This window comes from Emys orbicularis, chromosome 9 (genome assembly GCF_028017835.1).
Source record: "Emys orbicularis isolate rEmyOrb1 chromosome 9, rEmyOrb1.hap1, whole genome shotgun sequence".
NCBI classification, from domain to species: Eukaryota; Metazoa; Chordata; order Testudines; family Emydidae; genus Emys; species Emys orbicularis.
The window spans coordinates 58,128,195-58,155,165 of NC_088691.1; the positions used below are offsets into that span (position 1 = coordinate 58,128,195).

Below are 26,971 nucleotides of genomic sequence, written 5' to 3' on the forward strand. Positions count from 1 at the left end.
CACTAGGTCACTGGACCAACTGAATGCAAATAACAGTATTGTACAGGTGATGTCTTGTTATTGGGGGTTAAATTTAAGCTTGAGTCTCTGCCAATAAACTTTCTTAGCATTAGCTTAAGAGAGTTCTGTTAAAAAAAAACCCAACAACAACATTCCACAGTGATGCTTTCTGTGTTAGTTCACCTCTTAGGTTATGTGGTAGAACTCCAAGTAGCCTGCAAGTCAATTTGTGCATTGCACTGTGTTGAGGATTCTCTTGACTTCAGGTACGTGGTTTATATTGTTTCCACATTTTGTGTGTACTTTTAATGATCACTTTTCCTTTCTTTAATCCTATGCTGAATCATAAAGAAATTATGTTTTTGGTTTTTAAGCAGAGAGTCCTGACTGTGCCCCACTTTGGGCAGCGTTTTGATCTGTTCTTACCCCTGAACCCTCCTGTAGTCTGACTCTGTTCTTCTCTTTGTGAACACAGGCTGTATGTGGGACTGTGAGGCAGGATGGTGGTTCTCAGAAAGGTAAGTCAGATGCTTTGCTCTGGTGTACTGGTGTGGTGTTTAGATGTTCTTGTAATTATTAGAACTGGGAGCACTGGCTGTTGGGAGTCTGAAAGGACAGGAAACAGGAAGGAGGGGGGAGGAGTTGAGGAGGCTGAGTGAGAGTTACAGAGAGTGCAGCAGCAGCTTGGTAAAGAGGTTTCCACTGTAAAAATAAAGTCCTGTTGAAGTTTGTTAGTACCTTGCCTGGTTGATACAACATTTTGGCGACGAGGATGGATCTTCTGCCTCTGAACCCACCTTCACCCTTTCTGCAAAGCCCAGGTGAGCCTCCAATTGCTTTTACTGTCTGGATCCATATGTTTGAGACTTATCTGCTTGAAATCAGTGCTACAGAGATTTCTGAAGTAAGAAAGCGTGCTCTGCTAATCCACTTGGAGCAGAAGGACAGTGTATATTTTACACTTTTCCCCTTGCAGATGATAAATATGAGACTGCACTCACTGCATTAAAGAACTTTTTTGTGCCAAAAGTGAATGTAGTAGCTAATCGCTACAGATTTCGCCAGTGTGAGCAGAAACCAGGGGAGACTATAATGCAGTATATTGCTTCCCTGAGGAGTCTGATTGTAACTTGTGACTTTGGGAATATGGCAGATGAGATGATTAGAGACCAGCTCATTGAGAAAACAATGATGCTTTGTGTAAGAGAACACTTACTTCTAGAACCACAACTAACACTAGAAAAAGCAATAACCATTGCTACTCAGATTGAGTCAGCTACAGCTGAAGCCAAAATAATGAGCAGGGATACAGCAGGCACAGTCCAGGCTGTGACTCCTTTGCAGAAAAGTTCACTATCACTGCAGACAAACAATTGCAAGAGGAAAACTAATGAAAAACCACTGAATCAGCAAATTCAAAATACAGTAAAAGCATGCTTTCGCTGTGGATCCCCACAACATCTTGCAAGCTACACAGGATGTCCAGCAAAAGTAGCTCAGTGCAGTCATTGCAAAAAGATTGGGCATTTTGCTAAAGTATGTCGCAGTAGCCAGTTCAATCAACAGGTGCATGCAGTTACAATACCAGATGTTACTGTGCTGAGTGTGGACAAAATCACTACTGCACATATTCCAGAACAGTTTCCACCATACCCTCAGGCACATCACACTCTATTCAGCTAATGTTGGACACTGGCTCAGCAGTATCTATACTACCTGATTCCATCTATTTGCATTACTTTAAAAATGTGCCTCTTACTGAACCCAAACTTCAGTTGGTGTGCTATTTGAAAAACCATATTCCAGTACATGGTTGCCTGCCAGCAATAGTTATTTTTGGTGATTGCTGTGTAACTGCAGAGTTCTACATTGTCCACAAAGGCACTCCTATCCTTGGCAGAGATTTATTGGCTGCTTTAAATCTCAGGGTAGTTAATGGACGAATTGATCTTCCTCAGCAAAGCACTCTTGCAGTACACACACCAGTTTCAGCTGGGACCCAACACCAGGTTGAGGAGAAACTCAGCTGTGCTTATGGGTTTCTGCATAAAGTTAAAATGCGGAATAATGTGATGCCTGTACGACAGAAATTACGGCGCTTACCATTTTCAGTCAGGGAAGCTGTTTCAGAGGAACTTAGAAAACTTGTTCAAAAGGACATTATTGAAGAGATTAACTCCTCGGAATGGGTTTCACCTATAGTAGTGATGCAGAAGAAGGGTGGAGGCATTCGCCTTTGTGTGGACTTAAGGGAGCCAAATAAAGCTATTGTGACTGACAGCCATCCTCTTCCTCACATAGAAGAAGTATTTGCAGAACTCCGTGGAACAAAGATGTTTTCTACTTTTGATTTGCAGAGCGCATACCATCAGGTTATGTTGCATGAAGATAGCAGAGACTTCACAGCATTTATTACACAGGAGGGATTATTTTGTTTTAAACATGTTCCATACGGTCTTGCATCAGCCCCAAGTGCCTTCCAAAAAATGTCATTGATTCTGAAGAATCAACATGGAGTTCAGTGCTATTTGGATGATATTATCGTGTTTGGAAATACTACTGAAGAGCATGACAATAACCTGCAGTCTGTACTAAACTGCATCAGCAAAGCAGGCCTCAAGCTCTATAGGTCCAAATACAAATTTAGACAAACTGAACTCTCCTTTCTGGGGCATACAATTTCACAGGCTGGACTAAAACCTGATCCAGATCATATCCTGGCAATTTCAAATGCTCCTCCTCCAACAGATTTGCAAACTTTACGTTCCTTCTTGGGTCTTATCTCCTGGTATGCAAAATTCATTCCCAATTATGCTTCTGTCATCGAACCGTTACGAGAAGTTCAACCTTAGTGTGGACAACGGATGCACAAGCTAGTTTCAAAATGGTGAAAGACTTGATTGTACATAGTCCAGTACTTGCACTATTCAGTCCCGCATTGCCCACAATTGTAACTACTGATGCTTCTGATTATGGACTTGGGGCTGTCCTCACACAACTTCATGAGGACAACACAGAGAGGACTGTTGCATTTGCTTCAAGGACACTAAGTAATGCTGAGAGAAAATATTCTACCGTCGAAAAAGAAGCACTTGCTTGTGTCTGGGCTACTGAAAAATGGAGAACTTACCTGTGGGGCCGCACGTTCAAGTTGCGCACAGACCACAGCCCTTTGACGACGTTGCTCACCACGAAAGGACTGGGAAGAGCAGGATATCGTATTGCTAGATGGTCTGCAAGACTACTCTCTTTCAATTATGAACTGGAATATAAGCCTGGAAACAAAAATGTGGTAGCCGATTGCCTTTCTCACCTGCCTTTGCCTTCATCAGATGGTCCACCAGAGGATAAGGATGTAGTAGTTGCGCTTATTACAAGCACTCTTAGTGCAGTTACAAGAGAACAATTTCAAGCTGCTTGTTCAGTGTGTCCAATTCAACAAAAACTACAGGAATTTCTGACAAAGAGATCGCCCAGTAACCCTAAAAATCTTGACCCAGTTTTGCTGCCTTATTTTAGAGTTCGGGATGAACTTCTTTGCTCGATGGCTGTGTGCTATGAGGTACACACCGGCTACTTGTGCCAGAAGAATTACAGTCAAAACTCATACACCTGTCGTGTACCCCTCCATTACAGCCTGTTCCTCTTCCTGAATCTGCATGGGGAAAAAGTGGCGATTGACATTGTAGGACCCTTTGATACTGCTCCAATTGACTGTTGTTATGCCATCACTTTAATAAACTATTTCAGTAAATGGCCTGAGTTAGCGTTTACATCGCAAATCTCTTCTGCTACAGTAATTAAGTTCCTCTCTTCAGTTTTTAGCAGGGAAGGTAACCCCAAAGAACTGGTTTCAGATAATGGTAGTCAATTTACTTCCCTGGAGTTTGAAACTTTTCTAGCAGAGAGGAACATTTTACTCAGAAGGTCATCCCTATATTACCCTCAAGCCAATGGGGAAATCGAATGGTTTAACAGAAGTTTGAAAGAGAGTTTGCAAACATCTAAACTGGAAGGGCAATTGTGGGTACCCTTCACTACTGATTTCTTGCAAGCATACCGGGCTACACGACATGCCACAACACAAAGATCACCCGCAGAGTTACTGCATGGGAAACAGATGAATACTAAACTGAACATTGCTGGATTGTTAAAGGCATGACCTGATGCCCCAACCGAGGATGATGTGAGAAAAACAGTTGAACAGAACCAAGCAAAGTATAAGGCTTTCACAGACAAGCGGCGGGGTGCTAAGGAACCAAAGTTTGAGTGTGGTTCCTTTGTTAGAATACGAAAACCTGGAATTTTACGCAAAGGGGACCATAAATTCACAGCTCCTCTTAAAATCATAGAGAAGAAGGGACCTTACACCTATCGACTTTCTGATGGGCGGGTATGGAATGCTTCTTATCTTGCACCTGCCTATGCACCAAGAGGAGATTATGCCAACACCCAGTCTGCATTGGATGACTTCACCGTAGAACCAACGCAACAAGACATTGCACTGGAACCGGGGCTTGAGAGACGGCCTGTCAGATCCAGACAACCACCTGTCTGGACTAAAGACTATGTTATGTAGTATCTACAGTGTTCGCAGTGTAATATTTCTGCCAACAGTATAGTGTCTTGTTTCCTATTTGTTCCTGTGGTTAGAACAACAATGTTTATTTTAATTGGGAGAGTTTCTTAAGAGAGGAGGGAATGTGGTATTTAGATGTGCTTGTAATTATTAGAACTGGGAGCACTGGCTGTTGGGAGTCTGAAAGGACAGGAAACAGGAAGGAGGGGGGAGGAGTTGAGGAGGCTGAGTGAGAGTTACAGAGGGTGCAGCAGCAGCTTGGTAAAGAGGTTTCCACTGTAAAAATAAAGTCCTGTTGAAGTTTGTTAGTACCTTGCCTGGTTGATACAACAACTGGTTAGTCTAGAGCAGTGATTCTCAACCATGGGTATGTGTACCCTTGGGGGTATGCAGAGATCTTCCAGGGGATACATCAACTTATCTAGATATTTGCCTAGTTTTACAACAGACTACATAAAAAGCACTAGTGAAGTCAGTACAAACTAAAATTTCATACAGACAGTGACTTGTTTATACTGCTCTATATACTATACATTGAAATGTAGGTACAATATTTATATTCCAATTGATTTATTTTATAATTATATGGTAAAAATGAGAAAGTAAGCACTCTCTCAGTAATAGTGTGCTGTGACACTTCTGTAGCCTTATGTCTGATTTGTAAGCAAGTAGTTTTTAAGTGAAGTGAAAGTTGGAGATATGCAAGACAGATCAGACTCCTGAAAGGGGTACAGTAGTCTGGAAAGGTTGAGAGCCATTGGTCTAGTGGGGGGATGCTGCAGAAAGAGATGAAAAGAAGTCCCTGAGAACTTAACACATTTCACTTTAGAAGTAAAAGCAACAGAGAGCCAATATCAACTAGACATCAAACAACATCTTCCCAAACAAAATTACAGAGAGACAACTGGTTCTGTTTACTGGGCACCATGGTTATTTTGGGCAAGCTTGCAGTACTCTTGCTCATGCTGAATTGGTGCCTTACACTATGAGCAGTTCCACTGAACCAGTGCAACTCCTTGAGGGGTAAGGTTCCCTTCACCGCAAGTAAGGGTTCTGTTTGCAGATGGTATTCTCCATTGGCTGGCGCAGCATTTATCGCAATAGCGCTTTACAACTGTTTGTCTTTTAATATAAACCAATAACATATTTTAAGAGGGGGAAAAAACCAACAAGGTTTGAATTAAATAGTTAGCCACTCCATGGTAGTAAACGTTATGGAACCGACTTGGAATAATACGCAACAGAGCCAGATCCTCAACAGGTGTAGCTCCATTGAAGTGGATGGAGCTATGCCAATTTACCCCAGCGGGGAATCTGGCCTATAGTCTTTATTCTACTTGCAGCCAAGTTTTGACCATTGGCATAAAACCGATCAGGCCAGATGTGACTGACCCTGTGTGGGCACATGGGATAATGGAGGGGAAAGTGCAAAGGATCCCTCTCTATCTTGCAAGAGGCTGCCGTGATCTTGGTCTTTGCATTCTGTGGACGCAAGGACTGGGGGAATGTTAGCACCACCAGCAGTGCAAGATACTCCAAAGGGGATGTAGTGCAGGATGGAGGGGTCGGTCATGCCTGGCAAACAGCAGCCAGTGCTGTCTGGAGCATTAGCTATACCTCTCTAAAGGAAGTCTAGCCGCCACCTCGGAGTATGCTTCCCTCCTGTGGCACCATAGGCATTCTGCCTGCCTGTTTGCTCTGTAGACAGAATACTGACTGGAGCTGCGCCAGGTGTGGTCCTTCATTGATGCCAAGGTAGGAGTTTTGCCTGAATAAGGAGTGCAGGATTTGTCCCCAGGGAAGGAGCTGATAAATGTGCTAATGTTTCCATGTACAGATTATTCAACTGATCGTTGAGGGAATGTACAATTAGAATTTACTATCACAAATCTATGAAAATTACCAGGATATCTAGTCAGCCCATCAGTGTTATGTTGTCTGAAGATGCCCTCCTACCACTTTTCCAATACTGCTTTGTCTTTGAATGTTTTTAAGTAGCTGAAATAATAATAATAATAACTGCACATACAGACTGTATCTCATTTGAGAATCTCAAAGCACTTTGCGGACAGTCGCTGAGCCTCAGAACTTCTCTGTGACATAATGTAGTTAGATAAGCAGTGTCATTGTTATAACTTCTGTGCCAAAAGAAATCCCACAGTTATTAAAACCAGGAGGTATATGGCTAAGAGTTAGTTGGAGCCCAGATGTAAAGCAGTACTTAAAAGGAGCACTTCCTTCTCGCCAGGGTGATCACGTGTGGCTGGAATCCTTGTCCAACAGTGAATTCAATGTCCCTATTGGGGCAGTTGTGAAGATCTCTGACTCAGGACAGATCTTGGTGGAGGATGATGAAGGCAAGGTAGGCTATGTTATAACTTCCTCAGCAGAACATACTTAAGTTTTATGTAACATGCTGAAGAACACGAGATGGGCCTGAACCAAGCCACAGATTTAAATATACCTGAACGTTATGGAATTCTAGGGTGAAATCCAGATCCCATTTAAGTCAACTGGGCCAGGATTTCACCCCTGGAATCTACACCTGGATACAGAACTGACTGTTGTGGATAGTCTCTTTCACTATAATGGGCCAAATCAAAATCCTGGATATCCAAACACCCTCTAACTTTAGTGGAGTTCAGAATCTGATCTGGATGTCATGATTCAGGGCCAGGCTTAGCCTAGTGTATGGCCCATCAGAGCATTACACAACTGCAAGAATCAGGCAGTAGTACTTGCCAGAGGCAAGACACAGGACTTAATGAGCCAATGGTCTGGTCCTATCTCCAAGCCTGTATTTCTGTGAGGCTATAGTCTCCGTGTAATCCACATCAGCTGAATTTGCCACAGAGAGTACTTCTTGTCCCATACTTGCTGGAGAATTGTGCTCCAGCATGTAAGTTCTCATTCCATTTCTAGCCCTCATGATTGTGCAGAGAACACTGAGAATAAGAACCGAGCACAAACTGATGCAGTGTTGTGTTCCTGCACCTGCAGCTGGCTTGAAAGGATAGCTCTGGGAGGTGTGAATGGCTCTATTAATCTCAAGGGATTGTTGACTCAAACATAAAGATGACACTTTAAATGTCATACTGTTAACTGTTTCACGGCTGATCTTTTTTAAAAATCAGAACCATCCAATGCCTGTGCTTATCCCACGATCCCAAGCTTCTTCCCACCCCTTCCTGATACCCAAAGCCCAGCTGTCCCCATCCCAGCTCCCAAACCTCAGGCTTCCCCTCAACAGTTTCTACAATGCCATTATGCTTTGTCAATACCCAAATCTGCAGCAAAACTGAAAATGTGGGGACAGCATAAAATCACTAACTGAATTTAATATCAAGATATGGGCTACTGAACTGATTGTTTTATTCCTTTCCATATTTCAATTAAAAGCTTCCATATTTTTAATTTAAGTGTAGCTGCCACAGAAATTCCACTGGAGCATAACAGAATCCTGGGCTGGCTCACCTAGGTCCAGCTTGCTACAGGATCTTGACTATATTCCCCACCTGTAATGTCCTATCTTGATTCAAGCATTGCATGCTGGGTCTTAGTCTCAGTGGGCTGCACCTGTGTATTAAAGATAAAGCTGCTGCAATCTGCTCTGTGTTATGCCAGTTAAACCCACACGGTGCTAGTGTGAGTTACATTCGGGTTCCCTCCATGGCAACATGGCTCCCTCCTTTGGATGCCCCCGAGCTAATGCACAAAATCCCAGATGATTAATTAAAAGCTGTTGTGTTGTTCTATTTAAGGAACATTGGATCACTGCCCGGAACATCAATGCTGTGCGTCCCATGCATCCCACCTCTGCGCAAGGGGTAGAAGACATGATACGCCTCGGGGACCTGAATGAAGCAGGCATAGTGCACAACCTCCTCATCCGCCATCAGGAGCACAAAATCTATGTGAGTGCCAAGGCGAATGGGCAAATCTCAGTCAAGAATAAGAAACGAAAAACAGCACATTTCTGTCAGGGGGGCTAATGTGTCAGCCAAGGAGCAGCCTCTGACACGTGGAGGCCTGGTTTCCTTTGCCAAATACTGGGCTGAGAAAGCCTTAGTGTCTCAGCAGTTCTGAAATTCTCCCTTTTCTTCACTCATAACTGATCTCATCCCAGCACCTTGTCTGCAAGGACAAGAGCTGACACCAGACTTTGAAATCATGGAGTGACTCGACAGCGAGATGCATGGACAGCGAGAGAGCTGCCTTTTAGTTTTCTGCCTAAAGTGAAAGTTACCAGTGGTGACCTCTGTCTGTCAATCCAGACATTAAGACAGATATCAGGTCTGTGGTACAGCATGCAGTTAGGAAATCAACATACACTCTGCTATGCTAATTTCAATGATTCACCTGCGGATATAACAAACTATTAGTCCAACCAGATGCTCTATTTGTTATTGTTGGCAATGGTATGATCTGACTTGTCTTTAGGTTCAATTTGATCTTTATTTAATTGGTATGCAATAAAATACATTGAGAGGAATGTTGCTCTTGTGGTTAAGGCATTGCCTTGGGACTCAGGAGATGTGGTTTCATTTTCTGGCTTTGCCACAGACTTCGTGTGTGACGCTGGGCAACTTAACCCACTTAATTTCTCTGTGCCTTACTTCCCCATCTATAAAACAAGGATATTGGTACTTAGTTTCTCCCACACTTTGCTCTGCTGTCTGTTTGGATTGTAAACTTTACAGGGCAGGGGCTGTCTTACAACATGTTTATGCAGTGCCCAGCATAATCAAGCCCTGATTTTAATAGGTGCTACATTATAGCAAATGTAACAATCTAAAGTAACAGATGAGACACCATTACAATAATAAACTCTGGCAGTCATATTTTGAAGCTCATGTATATAATCATCTTGCATTTATATACTGTAGTGCCTTTCATCCAAATGGATCCCATTTGGCACTTTACAAACTTTACCAAATAACACTATATACACACAGACACCTTTCGGGGATAGGCAAAATAACTGGGGTATGCGCGCGCGCACACACACACACACATATTCAGGGATAAGCAAAATAACGGGGGTATGTACACACACACACATTTCAGGGATAGGCAAAATAACTGGGGTATGTACACACACACACACCAGTTATTTTGCCTACCCCTGAAGTGCAGCCACATCTGGGGTAGAATACAACAGCTGTTTAACATCACTCAGCAAGAGCACAGCTTTGTGTTTCATCTGAATGATCAGGGCCGGCTCTAGGCACCAGCAAACCAAGCACATGCTTGGGACGGCACATTTTCAGGGGCGGCATTCCGGCCATCTTTCTTTCTTTCTTTCTTTTGCTTTGGGTGGCAAAAGCCTAGAGCAGGCCCTGGCAGTAGCAGAGCGTCCTGCGTGGCGGACGCCCTGGGCCTGCTGCGGTTCGCGTCGTGGGGGAGCAGCGCCTGCACCTTGTGGCTGGGCCGGGCAGGCTCTGAGCAGGGGACACTTGGGCTGGGGGCCGCCCCGCGGGGCACACGGAGCCGCCTGCAGGTGCCACAGGGTGGCCGCCTCCCAGCGCCGCAGCCGGGGCTGGGCGAAGCGGCCCAAGCCTCCCAGGGACTGCAGCAGGGCAGCCAGAAGCTGCAGCAGCAGTGGGGCCATAGAGGGCGGGGCGCTGCCATGCGGGGCCCGTTTCCCGCTCTCTGGGGCTCCGCTCCCACTGGGGCTACACTGCCCCGGCTCCTCAGCCCCCTACCGGGGCAGTCCCCCGGCTCTGCCCTCCTGGGTCCCGGCCGGTCCTGGAGGCGGGAGCCCCAGCTGGAGGGACCCTGGGCTGAGGCGCGGCCCGGGAGCCCCGCTGCTTACCCCGACCCTGCCAGCACTGGACCGTCTGGAGGCGAAGGGGGAGCAGGCAGAGTCAGCACTGGTGGGGGGGAGCCCAGGGCTGGGGCGGCAGGGGGTGTGGGTGGGGTGGGGTGGGGTGGAGAGCCCAGGGCTGGAGTGGCAGGGGGGTGCAGGTGGGGGAGGGCACTGGTGGGCGAGGGGTGAGAGCCCAGGACTGGGGTGGGGGGGGGCAGCCAAAATTTTTTTTGCTTGGGGCGGCAAAAAACCTAGAGCCGGCCCTGTGAATGATCCTATGTCCGGTAGCATAGTGACAGTTCAATACTGATTCAGAGGGAAGAGTGCAATCTACTAAGTCATCTTTCTGCAGCACCCGGGGTTTTCCCTAAGAGTTCCTTATCCTTTCCTGAACCTGCTCAGCTTACGAGCTCTGATGAGAGCAGAGCCCAGGGTGGCTATGGCTGTGTTCTGCTATGTCTGGATTTGATGTTACGGGTAACTCTCTCCTCTTTCAGACCTACACAGGCTCTATCTTGGTCGCAGTGAATCCGTACCAGGTGTTGCCACTGTACACAGTGGAGCAGATCCAACTCTACAGTAACAAGCGAATTGGGGAGCTGCCTCCCCATGTCTTTGCCATCGCAGACAACTGTTATTTCAATATGAAGAGGAATAAGAGAGACCAGTGCTGTGTTATCAGGTAACTGGATGAGTGGGTAGGACTAGTGGTAGTAGGTTTACCACCGGGATTGGACAGAGAAGGGTTCCCAAAGTGTTTGGAGAGGTGACAATCTCTTCAGTCCCTCGGGGAGGCATAGATAACACCAAGGAAAATGAAAAGAGAACATTTGCATTTTTGCTGTGTCATTTTCAGTTAGGACTTGGAAATATTTAGTCCTGAATGTGCATTTATGTATCCATGTGACCGTATAATGTGTGTCCAAGCATGTCAGCTATGTTTGCACAAATGGGTGCATACATGACATTTTCATGCATAGCTTCAGAGACAGGGCTGATTTCCGCCTGCATATTTGTGCTGTGATTTTTGTACTTGGACCCTTACTGGAAATATTTAGCAAGAAAAAGGGATCAAGAGACTGCTCCCTTGCACATGTTTATATTTCCAAAACCCATCATTTCCCCCCCAAGCCCTCTGAGTGCAGCAGGACATTCTACACAAATAGTCTCTTTATAAATAGATGGAGAATGGGAAGCCTGAGTACATTGTCCATAGCAAGGAAGGTACCTTTTTTACCTTTGGAAGGTAGCCATTATGTTTGAAGATTAAATTTAACTTTCTGGAAGCAGAGATTGTCTCTGAGAAGGTTAATCTCCCCCTCCTAAAACAAGACAAGAGAAACATTATCTTTATCCTACAAAGGTATTTCCTGTACTTGTTTTCTGTTCATCTTTTGTGCAAGGAGCTGGGTAATCTGAATGCAATGATGTCTCTTGCTAGCAGAGGAGATACTGCAAACAAGAAGTTAACATACTAAAACCAGCACAGATAGTACAATAAGGTACTAAAGATGAAAGGCCAAATTTTATTTCTCCTTCACACTGGAGCCAATCTACTAGTGTCAGTGGATTTGCACTTGTGTAACTGATGGAACAATTTAGCCCTTAACATTATAGTACAAAGAATAGCTTCACTTCAGTGAATGAGACGGTGAAAGATAAGCCTCTCACTCCCTACGAGACTCAGGACAGTCCCATAACATGGAGAAGATCTGTGAATTCTTACCCTGGTCTGCCATTTTTTCCACTGTAGCAGAGAAAAAGAAACCAAGAAGCTGATTTACCACATTTATGTTTTGGATTCCAGTGGAGAATCTGGAGCCGGGAAGACTGAAAGCACTAAGCTGATACTGCAGTTTTTAGCTGCTATCAGTGGCCAGCATTCCTGGATTGAGCAGCAGATTCTGGAGGCCAACCCCATTCTGGAAGGTAGGTTATGTAGCCAAGATACCTGATTCACCATAACACCAGTGATTGTGATGGATTTATGCCAGTGTAAAGCTGGAGTAATGCAGTAATGTCTCAGCAGCTGAACTCCTTAAAGCCGCAATGATGTAGTGGTTGACCAAGGAATCAACAAGAAATTTTGGCAAAGTCTGCAGAGAGTTTTCCCCAAAATCTGTGTGGTTCATCTGAGATTTTGCCCCAGATCTGCAGGGTTTTTGACTCATGTTAAAACTAGATATTCTAAGATACAAGGAGAGTCATTCAACATTTTTAAGACGCTCAATCTATTGGTCTTATCCAAGAGAAGATTAAGAGTTGATTTGATCATGGTGTATAAGTACCTACACAGGGAAAAGTTTTCAGATAAGTCTTCAATCTAGCAGACACAGGCATAACAAGTTCCAGCCATTGTCTAGAAGCTTAAGCTAAGTAAATTCAGGCTAGGAATAAGGTGCAAATTTTTAACAATGAGGGTAATTAACCATTGGAACAGGTTATTTGGAGAGATGGGTTCTCCATCAATATCTTTAAACTCAAGATTAGATGTCTTTCCAAACTATATGTTCTAGCTCAACCACAAGATATGGGCTTGATGGAGGGTGTAATCCGATGGCCTGTGTTATGCAGGAAGTCAGGATAGATGATCAGAATGTTCCTTTCTGCTTTTAAAATATGTGAATGAATAGGATTTCTGGAGTGAGCTACTCATATTAGTTAAGTTTTATAGAAACTCTATTCTATGCCTATTACCTGCTAGTCCTCTGCTTTGTAGATGAGAACTCTGTAAATGTTACTCTCACCTGCATTTTTAGGACAGCTGCCAAGTATCTCAATTACCTGAGTCATTGAAAGGCAGTCTAATGATGGGCCTGGCTGCTCTGTGGCATTTCAGTGCCATGTGAGATGGCTAGTTTGCCTGCTCAATCCCTGTGTCTATCTCTGCAGACCCAAAAAAAAAAAAAAAAAAAAGGCTTGCATGGGCTCCTAAGTGAGTCCCGTACAGCGTTCTCAGATCAGGGAGAGTCTCCACAGGGATGAGGTCAGGGATTGCTTCCCTAGGGAGGCACAAAAGTTTCTGTGGGTGTGGGGCACTGAATTGGGAACCTGTGGCAAGGTTTTGATGGTTGGGGTTGGGAAGGACTTATTCAAGGTGTGACAAGCTTGGTGTTAGAGTAGGGCTAGTCTAAGCAATTGCGGGAGGGTTTTGGGAACAGGAAGGGGTCATGCTGGGGAAAGATGGGGGAGTTATGGTGAGAGGTAGGCATGCACTTGCACTAGTCTGTAGGAAGGTGTTTGGCTGAGGGAGATTGTATCTTCCCACAGGATCTTCCCACAGCTTTGCAGCCTCCCCACTTCCCATGAAGAGAGATCTGGTGTCCCCTCCCTACCTACATGAGACATTTAGGGCCCACTTGCTTCCATGCACAGCTGTCTGCCTCTCTGTTCATCTGCGTGTAGGATGGAGTCTGGGGCCTGCCATTGCCAGTGTGAGTCAGATCACCTGGCACTGGAATCTGGAGCTCACCAGGTGAAATGCCAGCAGCAAGACCAGTAGTCTGAAAGTGACATTGGCATGCCCTAAGCGGGAGTAAACTCAATGTCTGTCTCTGTTCTACACTCCCTCCCCCCACCAGCCTTTGGAAACGCCAAGACAATTCGAAATGACAACTCAAGCCGCTTTGGGAAATACATCGACATCCACTTCAACCGAAGCAGCGTGATCGAAGGAGCCCGGATAGAGCAGTTCCTTCTGGAGAAGTCCCGGGTTTGTCGGCAGGTAAGGGCTCATCTGGGAGTCAGTGCTAACTCTGCTCCTGTTTTATGAGACCGCACTGACAGGCCTGTCCCCTGGGGTACTTCTCTCATTCCAGGCTCCGGAGGAGAGGAACTATCACATATTTTACTGCATGCTAATGGGGATGAATCTGGAGCAGAAGAAGATGTTGAACCTGGGCACTGCTTCAGAGTACACCTACCTCACCATGGTAAGATGCACCTCCCTCTGCTGCCATTGCCTTGAGCACGGGATTCCTCATGCTGGGCCGCTCTCACGTGTCACAGTGAAAGCGAGTGCAAGAGGGCTGGTTCTCACATAGAAATAGCCATGCCTAGAGTGAAAGAAGAATTAACATTAAGGGTGTTGTGGGCTCAGCTACAGTGTCCTCTAAGCTTTTATTGTACTGTATCCGCCACTGGGTGCAACTTTTGGCCGTTAGAAGCTATCCGTCAAGAGCAGCCTTAAGAAAGATCAATAGCATCTTCAGTTGGCTCCTCAGTGCCAGCCTTTGCACTGCAGTCCAGTTTTGGGTGATTGTCGTTGATCTCCCAGCAGGGAGAACACAAGGCCTGGATGTATTTCTCAGAGAAAAGGAATTAATAGGTACAAAATGTTCCTTTATTTCACAGCTGAAGCAATACCAGTAGCCATGGTCCTTATCTGTGGTGGGCCTTGCAGAAATAACTCAGTAATGTGGTTCTTGTTAGGGGGCTTATTCCTTCACCCTCTCACTTCCCTGGTCCTTCTCGCATGAACAGAGAGCAACAATACCCGAAGTCCAAAGGTGCAAACAATTCGATGTTTATTGGGGTGAACTTCCAGCAAGCATGATTCCAGTTTCCTTCCTCAGTGTCCCCCTTCCCAACTCTGACACCACAGAGCCTTGCCTGTGTCTCTGTTCCCGTTCCCCCCCTTAGCGAAACATGATTCCAGTTCCCCCACCCCATTCCCTGTTCCCATTCCCCCCACTTCTTCCTGATTGACTGCAGATTATATAGTAAAACTTGAGTTCTGCTTAGCTATACCTTAACCAATCATTTTACTGAAATTTAACTAACCAATCCTAACACATTGTAACATGGTTATTTAACCAATTATATCCCACCACCTTAATTGGTTTACACCCAACAAAATTAATTATACAGCAGACAGAAACAATCACAGAACCAGACAGAGATTATACAGACAAACAATAGGGAAGTGGAGACTACAGTGATAGAACAATACAGAAATGAGAATTTCACATCCCAGCTATTGATAAATGAGTTTTTGCCAGACAGGATGCTATCAAACAAAGTTTTCTTTTACATCTTCTAGGCTCGTCCCTTTCTCTGGAGGTGATAGGAATACAATCCTGTCCTGATATTCCTAACAGCCCAATAGCACCTTATTTCAATGTGACTAGTTTGGAATGTGAGGATGTGACCATACACTTCCCAGTTTATGGCTGACCTCTGCTGCTTAGCCAAAGGCCTTAGCCTAAGAACCAGGCCTCAGACTGTCACAGTAAGAGAAGGCCCTTATACCGGCAGACAGTGATTTTGATTCTTTCTTTTATACCTCTATAACTAGCTAAGTGATAAGAATACACTTAAATTCTTAAAGTATAGGCATTTGCAGACAAGCCTGAATATCTATATCCTAACAGTTCTCTCTCTAATCTGGGCTAGCTAACGTAAAGTTCCCAGTCTGCGTTTATGTTTTCCAGAGAGTTTCCCCTGTGGGATGTGGGGATTCATTTCAGGGGAGACCACTGAAAGTACAGAGTGGTTTAACAGCAACACCACCATTGACTTTCTGTGGGATTTTTGCTTCTGAGCAGTTTTGGAAATCCCACCCCTAGTTTGGCCAAGTTCTTCACGCTAAAAACATGAGCTGAACTGCTTTGCTCTGTGACTTGAACAAAAACGAGGAAAGAAGGAATTAGGGCCCAGTACTGCACCTGCTGAAGACAGCAGTATTCATGCCACAAACTTCAGTGGGAGCAGGGTTGGGCGCCCAAAAAACAAAGCTACTCAGATAGTGGAGGCTTCTGTAGGCCTGAATGTTTACAGAAAGCTGTGGAACTCTGCGTTAAAGGATGGGAAGAATCTCACTAGCTAGGACATGCCTGCAGTTCCTCTGGGCCATTCGCATGCACTACTGCCATGGGCTCAAATGATGCTGCCCCTATAGGAAAGTGCCCCTGTGTGACATTGGCCCAGGGAGTGGGAGCGGATTCCCCAGCTTGTTAATTACAGGAATGGAATGATTGAGGACAAAGTGATAACGCGGTCAGCACTTATTACGGCAGTTCAAGCACTGTGTATTCCATGAAGGGCTGAAGTCCTTTTAGCTCAGTGATGAGTGCAGTAAAATACTTAGATAGGCAGATTAGATCCAGGGGAAATGCTCCCATCGTTTTTGTTGTGCTCAGCTATTGGTGCAAATAGCTATTCTTAGTGCTATAAATAGAGAAGCACATAAGGACACTTCACTCTTCCTGCTGCCACAGCACTGCATTGCCCAGGACTCACTGACCCAGCAGACATGCCCTACACTATGGGCTAGCCCCGAATTAGTTATTTATATGGAAGGTAGCAAAGGGCAGAGTGCTGAGCTGTGCCAGGCAGACTTTTGCTGAAGACCTTTCTCGTGTTGTTTTTGGATCATGCCGCTCAGTGTCTTGTGCTAGATTCTAGTGTTCTGATTTTGCAAAGGTATTTTCTACCACTGTCCCAACCCTGCCTGTCTTTATTTCTCAAACGGAGGTTACTCCTACTGACTAGTGCCAGGGGATGCTTGTACAGGGAAGAGGAGAGCTACAGCAGGGGCAGGAAAAGAGATGTGACCTCAAATCTGCCCTAAGAAACACTGCAAATGTATCCCATGGTGATCCCCAGCAAGTGGGTGGACTGCTGAACGTTACGTCTCCTCTTTCCCTGCTCCAGAGCAGCCTTTAATGTAGCTGGTTGTTGAAGCAGCCCCTGGCCTAAGCTTCTCTCTCCTCTTCCCATATTACTCAGCTCAGCCATGGAAGCATGTGCTGTTTGACCTCAGAGACCCACTAATGGATGCCTCATCCCACTACTGACAGAAAGGTGTGTAGCCAAGTGTTTGACTACACTCATGGTTTGCTTGTAAAAATGTTCAGGAAAGCCAAATGCATTGTCTAAAGACAACGCAGCACAACATGAAAAGGAAACATCTATTCTATACCCTTCTTCTGGGAAACCATTCTTATCCCACAGCATGTTCACCTTACACAGTAGGTGTGGTTCAAAGAGCCATCCTCAAACCTGCTTCTGTTTATATTGTGCATGTGTGCCAGCTAACAGCCCCCTCTATTCACTTTAATAGTAAGTCTAACCCACTTGTTAGCTAGGTTTGTCCTTGGTAGCTCTCTATACTTTCCCATATCTCGTTTTGAATGCTACATTCCAAGTGCTGATGAGCCCTGAAAGTACACCCTCTCTGTACTTGGCACACGGTGTATTCATGCATCTCTGCTTTGACATGTTTCCTATGTTCTAATGGCAAAGCTGACTTCAGCTTTGCAAAGTGGTGTGCGAGGCTTGACACGGGTGAACAGAACTGTGGGAAGAGCATAATCCATTCAGTTAATATAACTTCTCCCACCACCCATGTACATAATGTATGTTATATTAATATCATGCACATCATACCTATTCACGTGGTGTATACTATGCCTAACAGATGCATATTGGCTAACACCACTCCAAGCAATGTGTCACCTTCTTTTGAGTGGGAGCGAAGAAAGAAACTACCATGGAAAAGGGAAATTAAAAAAAAAAAATACAAGCATTTCTATCTTGGGTCTGTAACGAGCAGCCCACAGGGCAGTTCTGTTATATATGTTTTGTTCTGCAGCCTAGAGGCTGCTATGCTAGGTCTGTATTAATACCCAGATGATTTCCCTGTGCCTATGAATGTGCTGTCATGCAGGGTGACTGCACTTCTTGTGACGGCCGTAATGATGCAAAGGAATACGCTCACATCCGCTCTGCTATGAAGGTCCTCATGTTCTCAGATTCTGAGCACTGGGACATCAGCAAGCTGCTGGCTGCTATTCTGCACCTGGGGAACGTCGAGTTTGAAGGTAAACCCAGCACTGCCTGCAGCTAGGTCTTCCCTTCATCTCGGTGTTTAAAGTCTGTGGGTCACTATCTGCCATCTTGTCTAAGGGCCAGCTCGTGGCTGTGGGCCAAACAGGTGTGGATGGCGATTGGGGTTTTGGAAGGGCAGCAGCTGCAGACAATAGAAGTACTGGTGGGTGAGCTGACTGAATTCTGTTCTGAGAGGGGACCCTGTTACTATTCTCACTGTGAGACAAGGTTGCCAGGCCATAAAGAGGCCCCCTCACACACACTAGGCATTAAATAACACCGTGCCCTGGCATGAATGATAATGAAAAGGACTCTGTGTGCTGGGGGAAGGGAGAGGCTGAGGACACGTCTTCACTGGCAATGTTAAAGCGTTGCCATGGCAGCACTGCTGCAGCTGCGCTTTAACGTGGCTTGTGTAGTCACGGCACAGTGCTGGAGAGAGCTCCCTCAGCGCTCTAAAAAAACCACCTCCACAAGGGGAGTAGCTGGGAGCGCGGCTCCTAGCGCTGGTGCACTGTTGCACTGGCGCTTTACAGCGCTGAAACTTGCTGTGCTCAGATGGGTGTTTTTTGACACCCTTGAGCAAGAAAGTTGCAGCGCTGTAAAGTGCCAGTGTAGGCAAGCCCTGAGTCAGGGTTATTGTGGAAACTCAGAATTCTCTGAGTTGGGTTTGATTCAAATTGCAGCCGTAGCGTTGCATTGAATGCATTCTGTAGGTGACTCTCACATCCTCTATTCAGTGCGATCTGATTAGTCTCTTAGCTTGGGAGCTGCTCAGGGCAGTGACTTTCTCACTGGGGCCAGGTCTACACTACAGACTGCCGGCAGAGCTATGCTGGTCAGCGGTGTGGATTAACTATACTGCTAACACTCTGCTGGTGTGGACATGGCCTGTGTTTCTGTACAGTGCTCTGCCCAAGATCCTGCTCTTGGCCTTGGATAGTACAGTAATACAAACAGTAACAATACAGCCATGCACCATAGTGGTAGTGACTTGTACTGTGTGTGTATACTGAGCTTTGTGGTTTCCTCTTCCCAGCTGCTGTATATGATAACTTGGACTGCTCTGATGTGCTGGATTCTTCATACTTGTTTGTAGCAACCAAACTGCTTGAGGTACTGGATTCTCATCTTCTCTCACTAGCTCTCTGGTTTGTTCCCCCTTCTGGGAGGGTGGATTGTTGGCACATGTGCTTCTGTGGAGAGGTTGTTTATGGTGTTTTCCTTTTGTGCTGTGTCCCCTTGTCACTGCTAATGCTCACAGTGATGCCCCTCCAGACTGAGAGATCTTTCCCTACATAGGCCCCAGGAACAGCTATTTTTTGTGACAGTAGGCCACAGTACCAATCAGACAGCCTATCTCTGCTTTCCCCACTTCTATCTTACACTCCTTTTCCTGAGTCAGACTCCTCCCGTTTTTGCCAGGTCTGCTTTATCTACATCGAATGATCCAGCTGCAATGATTATTCCTACAGGTGGACTCCGGAGAACTGCAAAACAGCCTTACAAACCACTCGATCATCATCCGAGGAGAGAGCGTGTCCATGCCCCTGAGCGTTGCCCAGGCTGCTGATGGGAGAGACGCCTTTGTGAAGGTAAAGGAGTTCATCCCCTCCAAGTGTGCATTGCATTGATGCTTTTCAAAGAGCGTGAATGCTTTCAGAGCTGTGTCTACTGGCTGTCTGAGGGCCTGATTCTGCAAACACTTATCACTGGGCCCTAGATCTTGCTACACTGAGCGTGCATGTTGACTTCATTCTGAACAGCAAGCACAAGGCCCAGTAGGGTTTGCATTATTGGGCCCTTACCGCCTTTTTAACTCTTCCGTAGGGAATCTATGGCCACCTCTTCTTGTGGATAGTAAATAAGATCAATGCTGCAACTTTCAACCCACCTTCTCAGGATTCTAAAAGTTTGCGCAGGTCCATTGGGCTTCTGGACATCTTTGGTTTTGAAAACTTTAACACCAACAGGTAGGATGTTCCAGATTCATTTCTGTCAGGGAAAGTGACAAATAGCAGACATAAAGGTAGGGAACAAATGAATTAATTTGGTCATTCATTGTCGTCTTCGCGATCAAAGTAAAGATGGACCACTATAAGGTGGGTGCATAACTGGCTGGATAACCGTACTCAGAGAGTTGTTATTAATGGTTCCCAATCCTGCTGGAAAGGCATAACAAGTGGGGGTCTGTTTTGGGACCGGCTCTGTTCAATATCTTCATTAACGACTTAGATATTGGCATAGAAAGTACGCTTATTAAGTTTGCGGATGATACCAAACTGGGAGGGATTGCAACTGCTTTGGAGGATAGGGTCATAATTCAAAATGATCTGGACAAATTGGAGAAATGGTCTGAGGTAAACAGGATGAAGTTTAACAAAGACAAATGCAAAGTGCTCCACTTAGGAAGGAAAAATCAGTTTCACACATACAGAATGGGAAGAGACTGTCTAGGAAGGAGTATGGCAGAAAGGGATCTAGGGGTTATAATGGACCACAAGCTAAATATGAGTCAACAGTGTGATGCTGTTGCAAAAAAAGCAAACATGATTCTGGGATGTATTAACAGGTGTGTTGTAAGCAAGACACGAGAAGTCATTCTTCCGCTCTACTCTGCGCTGGTTAGGCCTCAACTGGAGTATTGTGTCCAGTTCTGGGCACCGCATTTCAAGAAAGATGTGGAGAAATTGGAGAGGGTCCAGAGAAGAGCAACAAGAATGATTAAAGGTCTTGAGAACATGACCTATGAAGGAAGGCTAAAAGAATTGGGTTTGTTGAGTTTGGAAAAGAGAAGACTGAGAGGGGACATGATAGCAGTTTTCAGGTATCTAAAAGGGTGTCATAAGGAGGAGGGAGAAAACTTGTTCACATTAGCCTCTAAGGATACAACAAGAAGCAATGGGCTTAAACTGCAGCAAGGGAGGTTTAGGTTGGACATTAGGAAAAAGTTCCTAACTGTCAGGGTGGTTAAACACTGGAATAAATTGCCTAGGGAGGTTGTGGAATCTCCATCTCTGAAGATATTTAAGAGTAGGTTAGATAAATGTCTATCAGGGATGGTCTAGACAGTATTTGGTCCTGCCATGAGGGCAGGGGACTGGACTCGATGACCTCTCGAGGTCGCTTCCAGTCCTAGAATCTATGATTCTATGGTGTTTGCTTCCATCACTGAATTGTCCTAGTGATGATCACATCCCTGTGCTGACTTTTCCTGCCACACAGATGCCATTACCTCTGCTGAGCTATGTTGCACAGCATAGGGGTTCTCCAACTTCATCATAGCATGGACCACATCTTAATGGAGATCATGTTGTGGACACCTCAGGTTCCCATTCCCTGCATGCTTTCCTCTTGCCGTCTTCTCCTGTACATGGTTTCAGGCCTCTTGATTTCCCTGCTCCTGTGGACATGCTGCCCAGATTCCTCTTCCTCCCTGACATAATGCCCATTGTCTCTTTCCCATCTCTCCTGGACATTCCTCTCCCACTGGTGGCTTCAGGCCCCAAGGGCAGCTTCTGTTTCCTCTTAGGTAGTAGTTGCCCTGTCGCGGGGCGACGACTCACCAGCACGGCGCCTCCTGCTAGTTGTCCAGGGAATTAGTTCTTTTCCAGCAATGAAGCGCCCTCTGCCGGCTGATGTCTCACCTGCCACTGGCCCCCTGTGTCCCTCCTGGACCCCGGTGCCCTTTGCCCAGGGGTTCTGCCCACTGCAGCAACCCACAAGCTCTGGGTCTCCCCTCCCAGGGGAACCCCCAACCCCTATCCCCACCTCGCCTCACTGGCTACTGCCAGTCATCTAGCCCCTGCTCCCTGGGACAGACTGCAGTCTATAAACCACTCATCATCGGCAAGGGGGGTTGGACAAGCTGCCTCTGCCTATCTCTGGGCTGCCTCTCTGCAGCCCCAGTACCCTTTGTGGGCCCTTAACTAGGCCTGCAGCCTGGGGCTTTGCTAGAATCCCTCTGCCCTTCCCCAGCACTGCTCCACCTCAGGTACCCTGCTCAGCTCCCAGGCAGCCAGGGCCTCCTCTCTCAAAACGCTAGAGAGAGAGTGTCTTCTTAGCTCCTCGCCCACTGCCCTCTTATAAGGGCCAGCTGGGCCCTGATTGAGCTGGCCACAGCTGCAGCTGCTTCCTTAATCAGCCCAGCTTTCCCAGTTGCAGCCCTCTCCCGGTCTGCTTTTAACCCCTCTTTACTGGGGTGGGGCAGCCACCCCACCACACACCCTCCCCCTTAAAACCGCACCAGGGGAGGGGGGTCCTCTGTCTTCCCAGCTTCCCTCTCAACTGGGTCCGCAGGATGTCTCTTTCCTGCCACAGGTTCTCTATTAAGAGGAGCCACCTGCTTCCCTCTTCTGCAGTCTGGGTCCCCACTGTAGCCGGTCCGGTCCCTGCGTGGGTTCCCCTGTATGTCTGGGTCCCCACTGTAGGTCGTCCCGCTCCCACATGGTTTCCACTTTTGATCTGGGGCCTCTCTGCCCCAGATCCTCTCCTTTCCAGGGCCCTGGTCCTCACCACTCCCTCCTTCGGGGCAGTTTCGGACCCAGCCCGATTCTCCAGCCTCCCCCTCTTTCCCTGGGGGCAAGGCCGCCTTACCTGGCCCCCCTTGTGGCACAGGAAGCACATCCAGTGCCTTCCTTTAGCCACCTCAGGGGTAGCCTGGGCCCTGTGAGTCCCATGAGGGCACTCCCTCTTCCTGTGCCCAGGCTCCCCACAGGCCCAACAAGTTTGGAGCCCCCCTGTTTACTTCACAGGGGCACTCTGGCCCTTCCACAGTTTGTCTCTGGCGTAGCCCTTCCTTCAGGGCTAGCCTGGGCCCTGCGAGTCCCGTAGGGGCACTCCCTCTTCATGTTCCCTGGCTCCCCACAGGCCCAACAGTCTTTAAGCCCCGGCATCAGCATCCAGCCCCAGGTGCCTGGCCCCCAATGAGGTCCATGTGCCCTCCCCCGCAGCAGCTGAAGTAGTCCTGCTTGCTTTTCGGCGAGCCGGACCACACAGGCTCTCCAGTACAGTCTGTCACCATTTTTCTCCACCTTCATTTCCTTAATGCTAGGATTCGGGCAATACTCCCACAGTCCTTGCCCTGCCCCTTGTATCAGGGGCGGACCGCCTATGCTCACATTCTCCACCATGTGTGGCGGGGCAACGACTCACCGGTGCGGCGCCTCCTGCTGGTTGTCCAAGGAATTAGTTCTTTTCCAGCTCCGGAGCGCCCTCCGCCAGCTGATGTCTCGCCTGCTGCTGGCCCCCCGTGTCCCTCCCGAACCCCGGTGCCCTTTGCCCAGGGGTTCTGCCCACTGCAGCAACCCACACACTCTGGGTCTCCCCTCCCAGGGGAACCCCCAACCCCCTATCTCCACCTCGCCTCAGTGGCTACTGCCAGTCACCATCTAGACCCCACTCCCTGGGGTGGACTGCAGTCTATAAACCACTCATCATCGGCACTGGGGGTTGGACCAGCTGCCTCTGCCTATCTCTGGGCTGCCCCTCTGCAGCCCCAGTACCCTTCGTGGGCCCTTAACTAGGCCTGCAGCTTTGCTAGGCTGGAGCTCCCTCTGCTCTTCCCCAGCACTGCTCCACTCCAGGTACCCTGCTAGTACCCTTTGTGGGCCCTTAACTAGGCCTGCAGCCTGGGGCTTTGCTAGGCTCCCTCTGCCTCCTTGTGTCCAGCTCCTTCTAGGAGCACTGAGGTTCTTTGGTAGGGAACCAGCAGGACACAAGGAGGAGAGCCAGAACCATATAACCAGCCAGCTTTCCACAGATCATCAGCAAATGCTGTGCAGACCATGAACCACTGGTGGTCTGCATATTAATGTACCAAAGATTCTACACCTGGGATAAAGCCCAGGGAGCATGTGATCAGTATCACATTTCTGTATGCTACCTTTAATGGAATATGTGATAAATCTGGCTATATTATGATTGTGCCTAATAAATAATAAATAATACTATTTATTATTCCCAAAGATCACAATCCAGATCAGGGCCTCATGGTGTGCAGACACACCAGCACACAAAATCCTTGCCCCCAAGCATTTACAAGACCAGATGCAAGATGCGCGAGTGACAAACAAAAGGAGGGAAGGTGGCAGAGAGGACAAGAGTAAGAGGAATCTGATCACACACCTATACAGGCTAGCTAAGCACATACAGGCTGGCTAGGCACACAACCAGGAAGCTCCTAAGGGTCTCTGTAAAAAACAAAACAAAATATAAAATGAAACAATCTGTCCTGCCAGCCGCACACTATATGAAGAAGGAGTCAATTGCATGTGAGTTGTTGGGCATGGTGATATGTGCCCAGATAGAACAACATACACCAGAGGTGTTCGTTAACAGTGTGAAATGGTATCATCTAAACTATAACAGTGTTCCCTGTGTGCATGTATCGAATATAGAGTATCAGATAATACTGTCCAGTGATAGTGATGGTACCAGGTAACATGGAGATGACAGTGGATTCCCCATGCTGTTCCCCTGCAGCTTTGAGCAGCTCTGTATTAACTTTGCCAACGAGCACCTTCAGCAGTTCTTTGTGCGCCATGTCTTCAAGCTGGAGCAGGAGGAATACCTTGCGGAGCACATCTCCTGGAGCCACATTGACTTCACAGACAACCACCAGGCGTTGGAAGTGATCGCACTCAAACCCATGAACATTGTCTCCCTCATTGATGAAGAAAGCAAGTTCCCTAAGGTGAGAGTCTTATTCTGTCTGGTCTCTTGGCTTCACACAGAGGGCAGCTGCCTAGAAAGCTCTTCTGGAGGGACCGTGAGCTGGTAAGACCCAGTGAGAGTCATCTCCCCACAGAAGTCCCTTCACTACCTTTAGTGTCCTCTCCAGTTGCAACCCAAAGGGGAAAGTCCATGAGATTAAAACTCTTGTGCACACTGTAGATCAGGGGTCAGCAACGTTCGGCACGCGGCTCGCCAGGGTAAGCACCCTGGCGGGCCGGGCCAGTTTATTTACCTGCTGACACGGCAGGTTCGGCCGATCGCGGCCCCCACTCGCCGCGGTTCGCCGTCCCGGGCCAATGGGGGGGGGGCGGGAAGCGGTGCAGGCCGAGGGATGTGCTGGCCGCGGCTTCCCGCCACCCCCATTGGCCCGGGAGGGCCGCGATCGGCTGAACCTGCCGCGTCAGCAGGTAAATAAACTGGCCCGGCCCACCAGGGTGCCTACCCTGGCGAGCCGCGTGCCGAATGTTGCCGACCCCTGCTGTAGATGGTTCCCTGGTTGACTGTGTGCCAGACAGTGCTTACAGGTGAGAGGAATTGCTGCTCCAGAATTCTTTGGGGCCAGAATCATTTATGGCCCTTATAGACTCATAGATTCCAAGGCCAGAAGGGACCACTGTGATCATCTAGTCTGCCCGTCTGTATAACACAGACCATAGAACTTCCCCGAAATAATTCCTAGAGAAGATCTTTTAGAAAAATATCCAAACTTGATTTTAAAATTGTCATTACAAGACAATTGAGAATCCATGACAAACCTTGGTAAATTGTTCCAATGGTAAATTACCTTAATTGTTAAAATGTATGCCTTAGTTCCAGTCTGAATTTATCTAGCTTCAACTTCCAGCCATTGGATCATGTTATACCTTTCTCTGCTAGATTGAAAAGCCCATTATTAAATATTTGTTCCCCATGTAGACACTTATAGACTGTAATCAAGTCACACCTTAACCTTTTCTTTGTTAAAATAGATTGAGCTCTTTGAGTCAATCATTATACGGCATGTTTTCTAATCCTTTAATCATTCTCATGGCTCTTCTCTGAACCCCTCTCCAATTTATCAACATCCTTCTTGAATTGTGGACACTAGAGCTGGACACAGTATTCCAGCAGTGCCAAATATCCCAGTGCCAAATATAGAGGTAAAATAACCTTTGTACTCCTTCTCAAAATTCCCCTGTTTATGCATCCCAGGGTCACATTAACTCTTTTGGCCACAGCGTCACACTGGGAGCACATGTTTAGCTGATTATCCACCACAACCCCCAAAGCTTTTTCAGAGTCACTGCTTCCCAGGATAGAGAGTCCCCCATCCTGTACGTATGGCCTGCAGTCTTTGTTCCTAGGGGTATGCATTTACATTTAGCCGAATAAAAAGCGTATTGTTTGCTTGCACCCAGTTTACTGAGATCCAGATCACTCTGAATCAGTGACCTGTCCTCTTCATTATTTACCACTCCCCCAATTTTTTTATCATCTGCAAACTTTATCAGTGATGATTTTATGCTTTCTTTCAGGTCACTAATAAAAACATTAAAGAGTGTAGGGCCAAGAACCAATCCATGTGGGACCCCACTGGAAACTCACCCACTCAATGACAATTCCCTATTTACAATTACATTTTGAAACTTATCAGTTAGCCAGTTTTTAATCCATTTAATGTGTGCCATGTTAATTTTATATCGTTCTAGTTTTTTAATCAACATGTCATGCCTTATAGAAATCTAAGTATATTACATCAACCCTTTTACCTTTATCAACCAAATCTGTAATGTCATCAAAAAAGAAATCAAGTTCATCTGACAGGATCTATTTTCCATAAACCCATGTTGATTTGCATTAATTATCTTACCTTCCTTTAATTCTTTATTAATCGAGTCCCATATCAGCTGCTCCATTATCTTGCCAAGGATTGCAGTCAGGCTGACCAGCCTATAATTACCCAGGTCATTCCATTTACCCTTTTAAAAAATTGTTACATTAGCTTTCTTCCAGTCTTCTGGTTCCTCAGTTCTCCAAGA

The 26,971-nt window shown here is 46.6% G+C and overlaps 1 protein-coding gene across 1 annotated transcript in view; it reads left to right on the forward strand.

The window, feature by feature from the left end:
• Window positions 1–500: 500 nt before the first annotated feature.
• The window catches only part of MYO7B (myosin VIIB), a 91,061-nt gene continuing 64,590 nt past the window's right edge, over window positions 501–26,971 (forward strand). Inside the window, exons 1-12 of the mRNA XM_065410298.1 lie at window positions 501–518; window positions 6,828–6,941; window positions 8,341–8,493; window positions 10,886–11,070; window positions 12,196–12,317; window positions 13,970–14,112; window positions 14,207–14,320; window positions 18,058–18,211; window positions 19,258–19,334; window positions 19,694–19,813; window positions 20,049–20,191; window positions 24,702–24,912. Of these exons, the coding sequence (XP_065266370.1) occupies window positions 501–518; window positions 6,828–6,941; window positions 8,341–8,493; window positions 10,886–11,070; window positions 12,196–12,317; window positions 13,970–14,112; window positions 14,207–14,320; window positions 18,058–18,211; window positions 19,258–19,334; window positions 19,694–19,813; window positions 20,049–20,191; window positions 24,702–24,912 (1,554 nt within the window). The remainder of the gene's footprint in view (window positions 519–6,827; window positions 6,942–8,340; window positions 8,494–10,885; window positions 11,071–12,195; window positions 12,318–13,969; window positions 14,113–14,206; window positions 14,321–18,057; window positions 18,212–19,257; window positions 19,335–19,693; window positions 19,814–20,048; window positions 20,192–24,701; window positions 24,913–26,971) is intronic.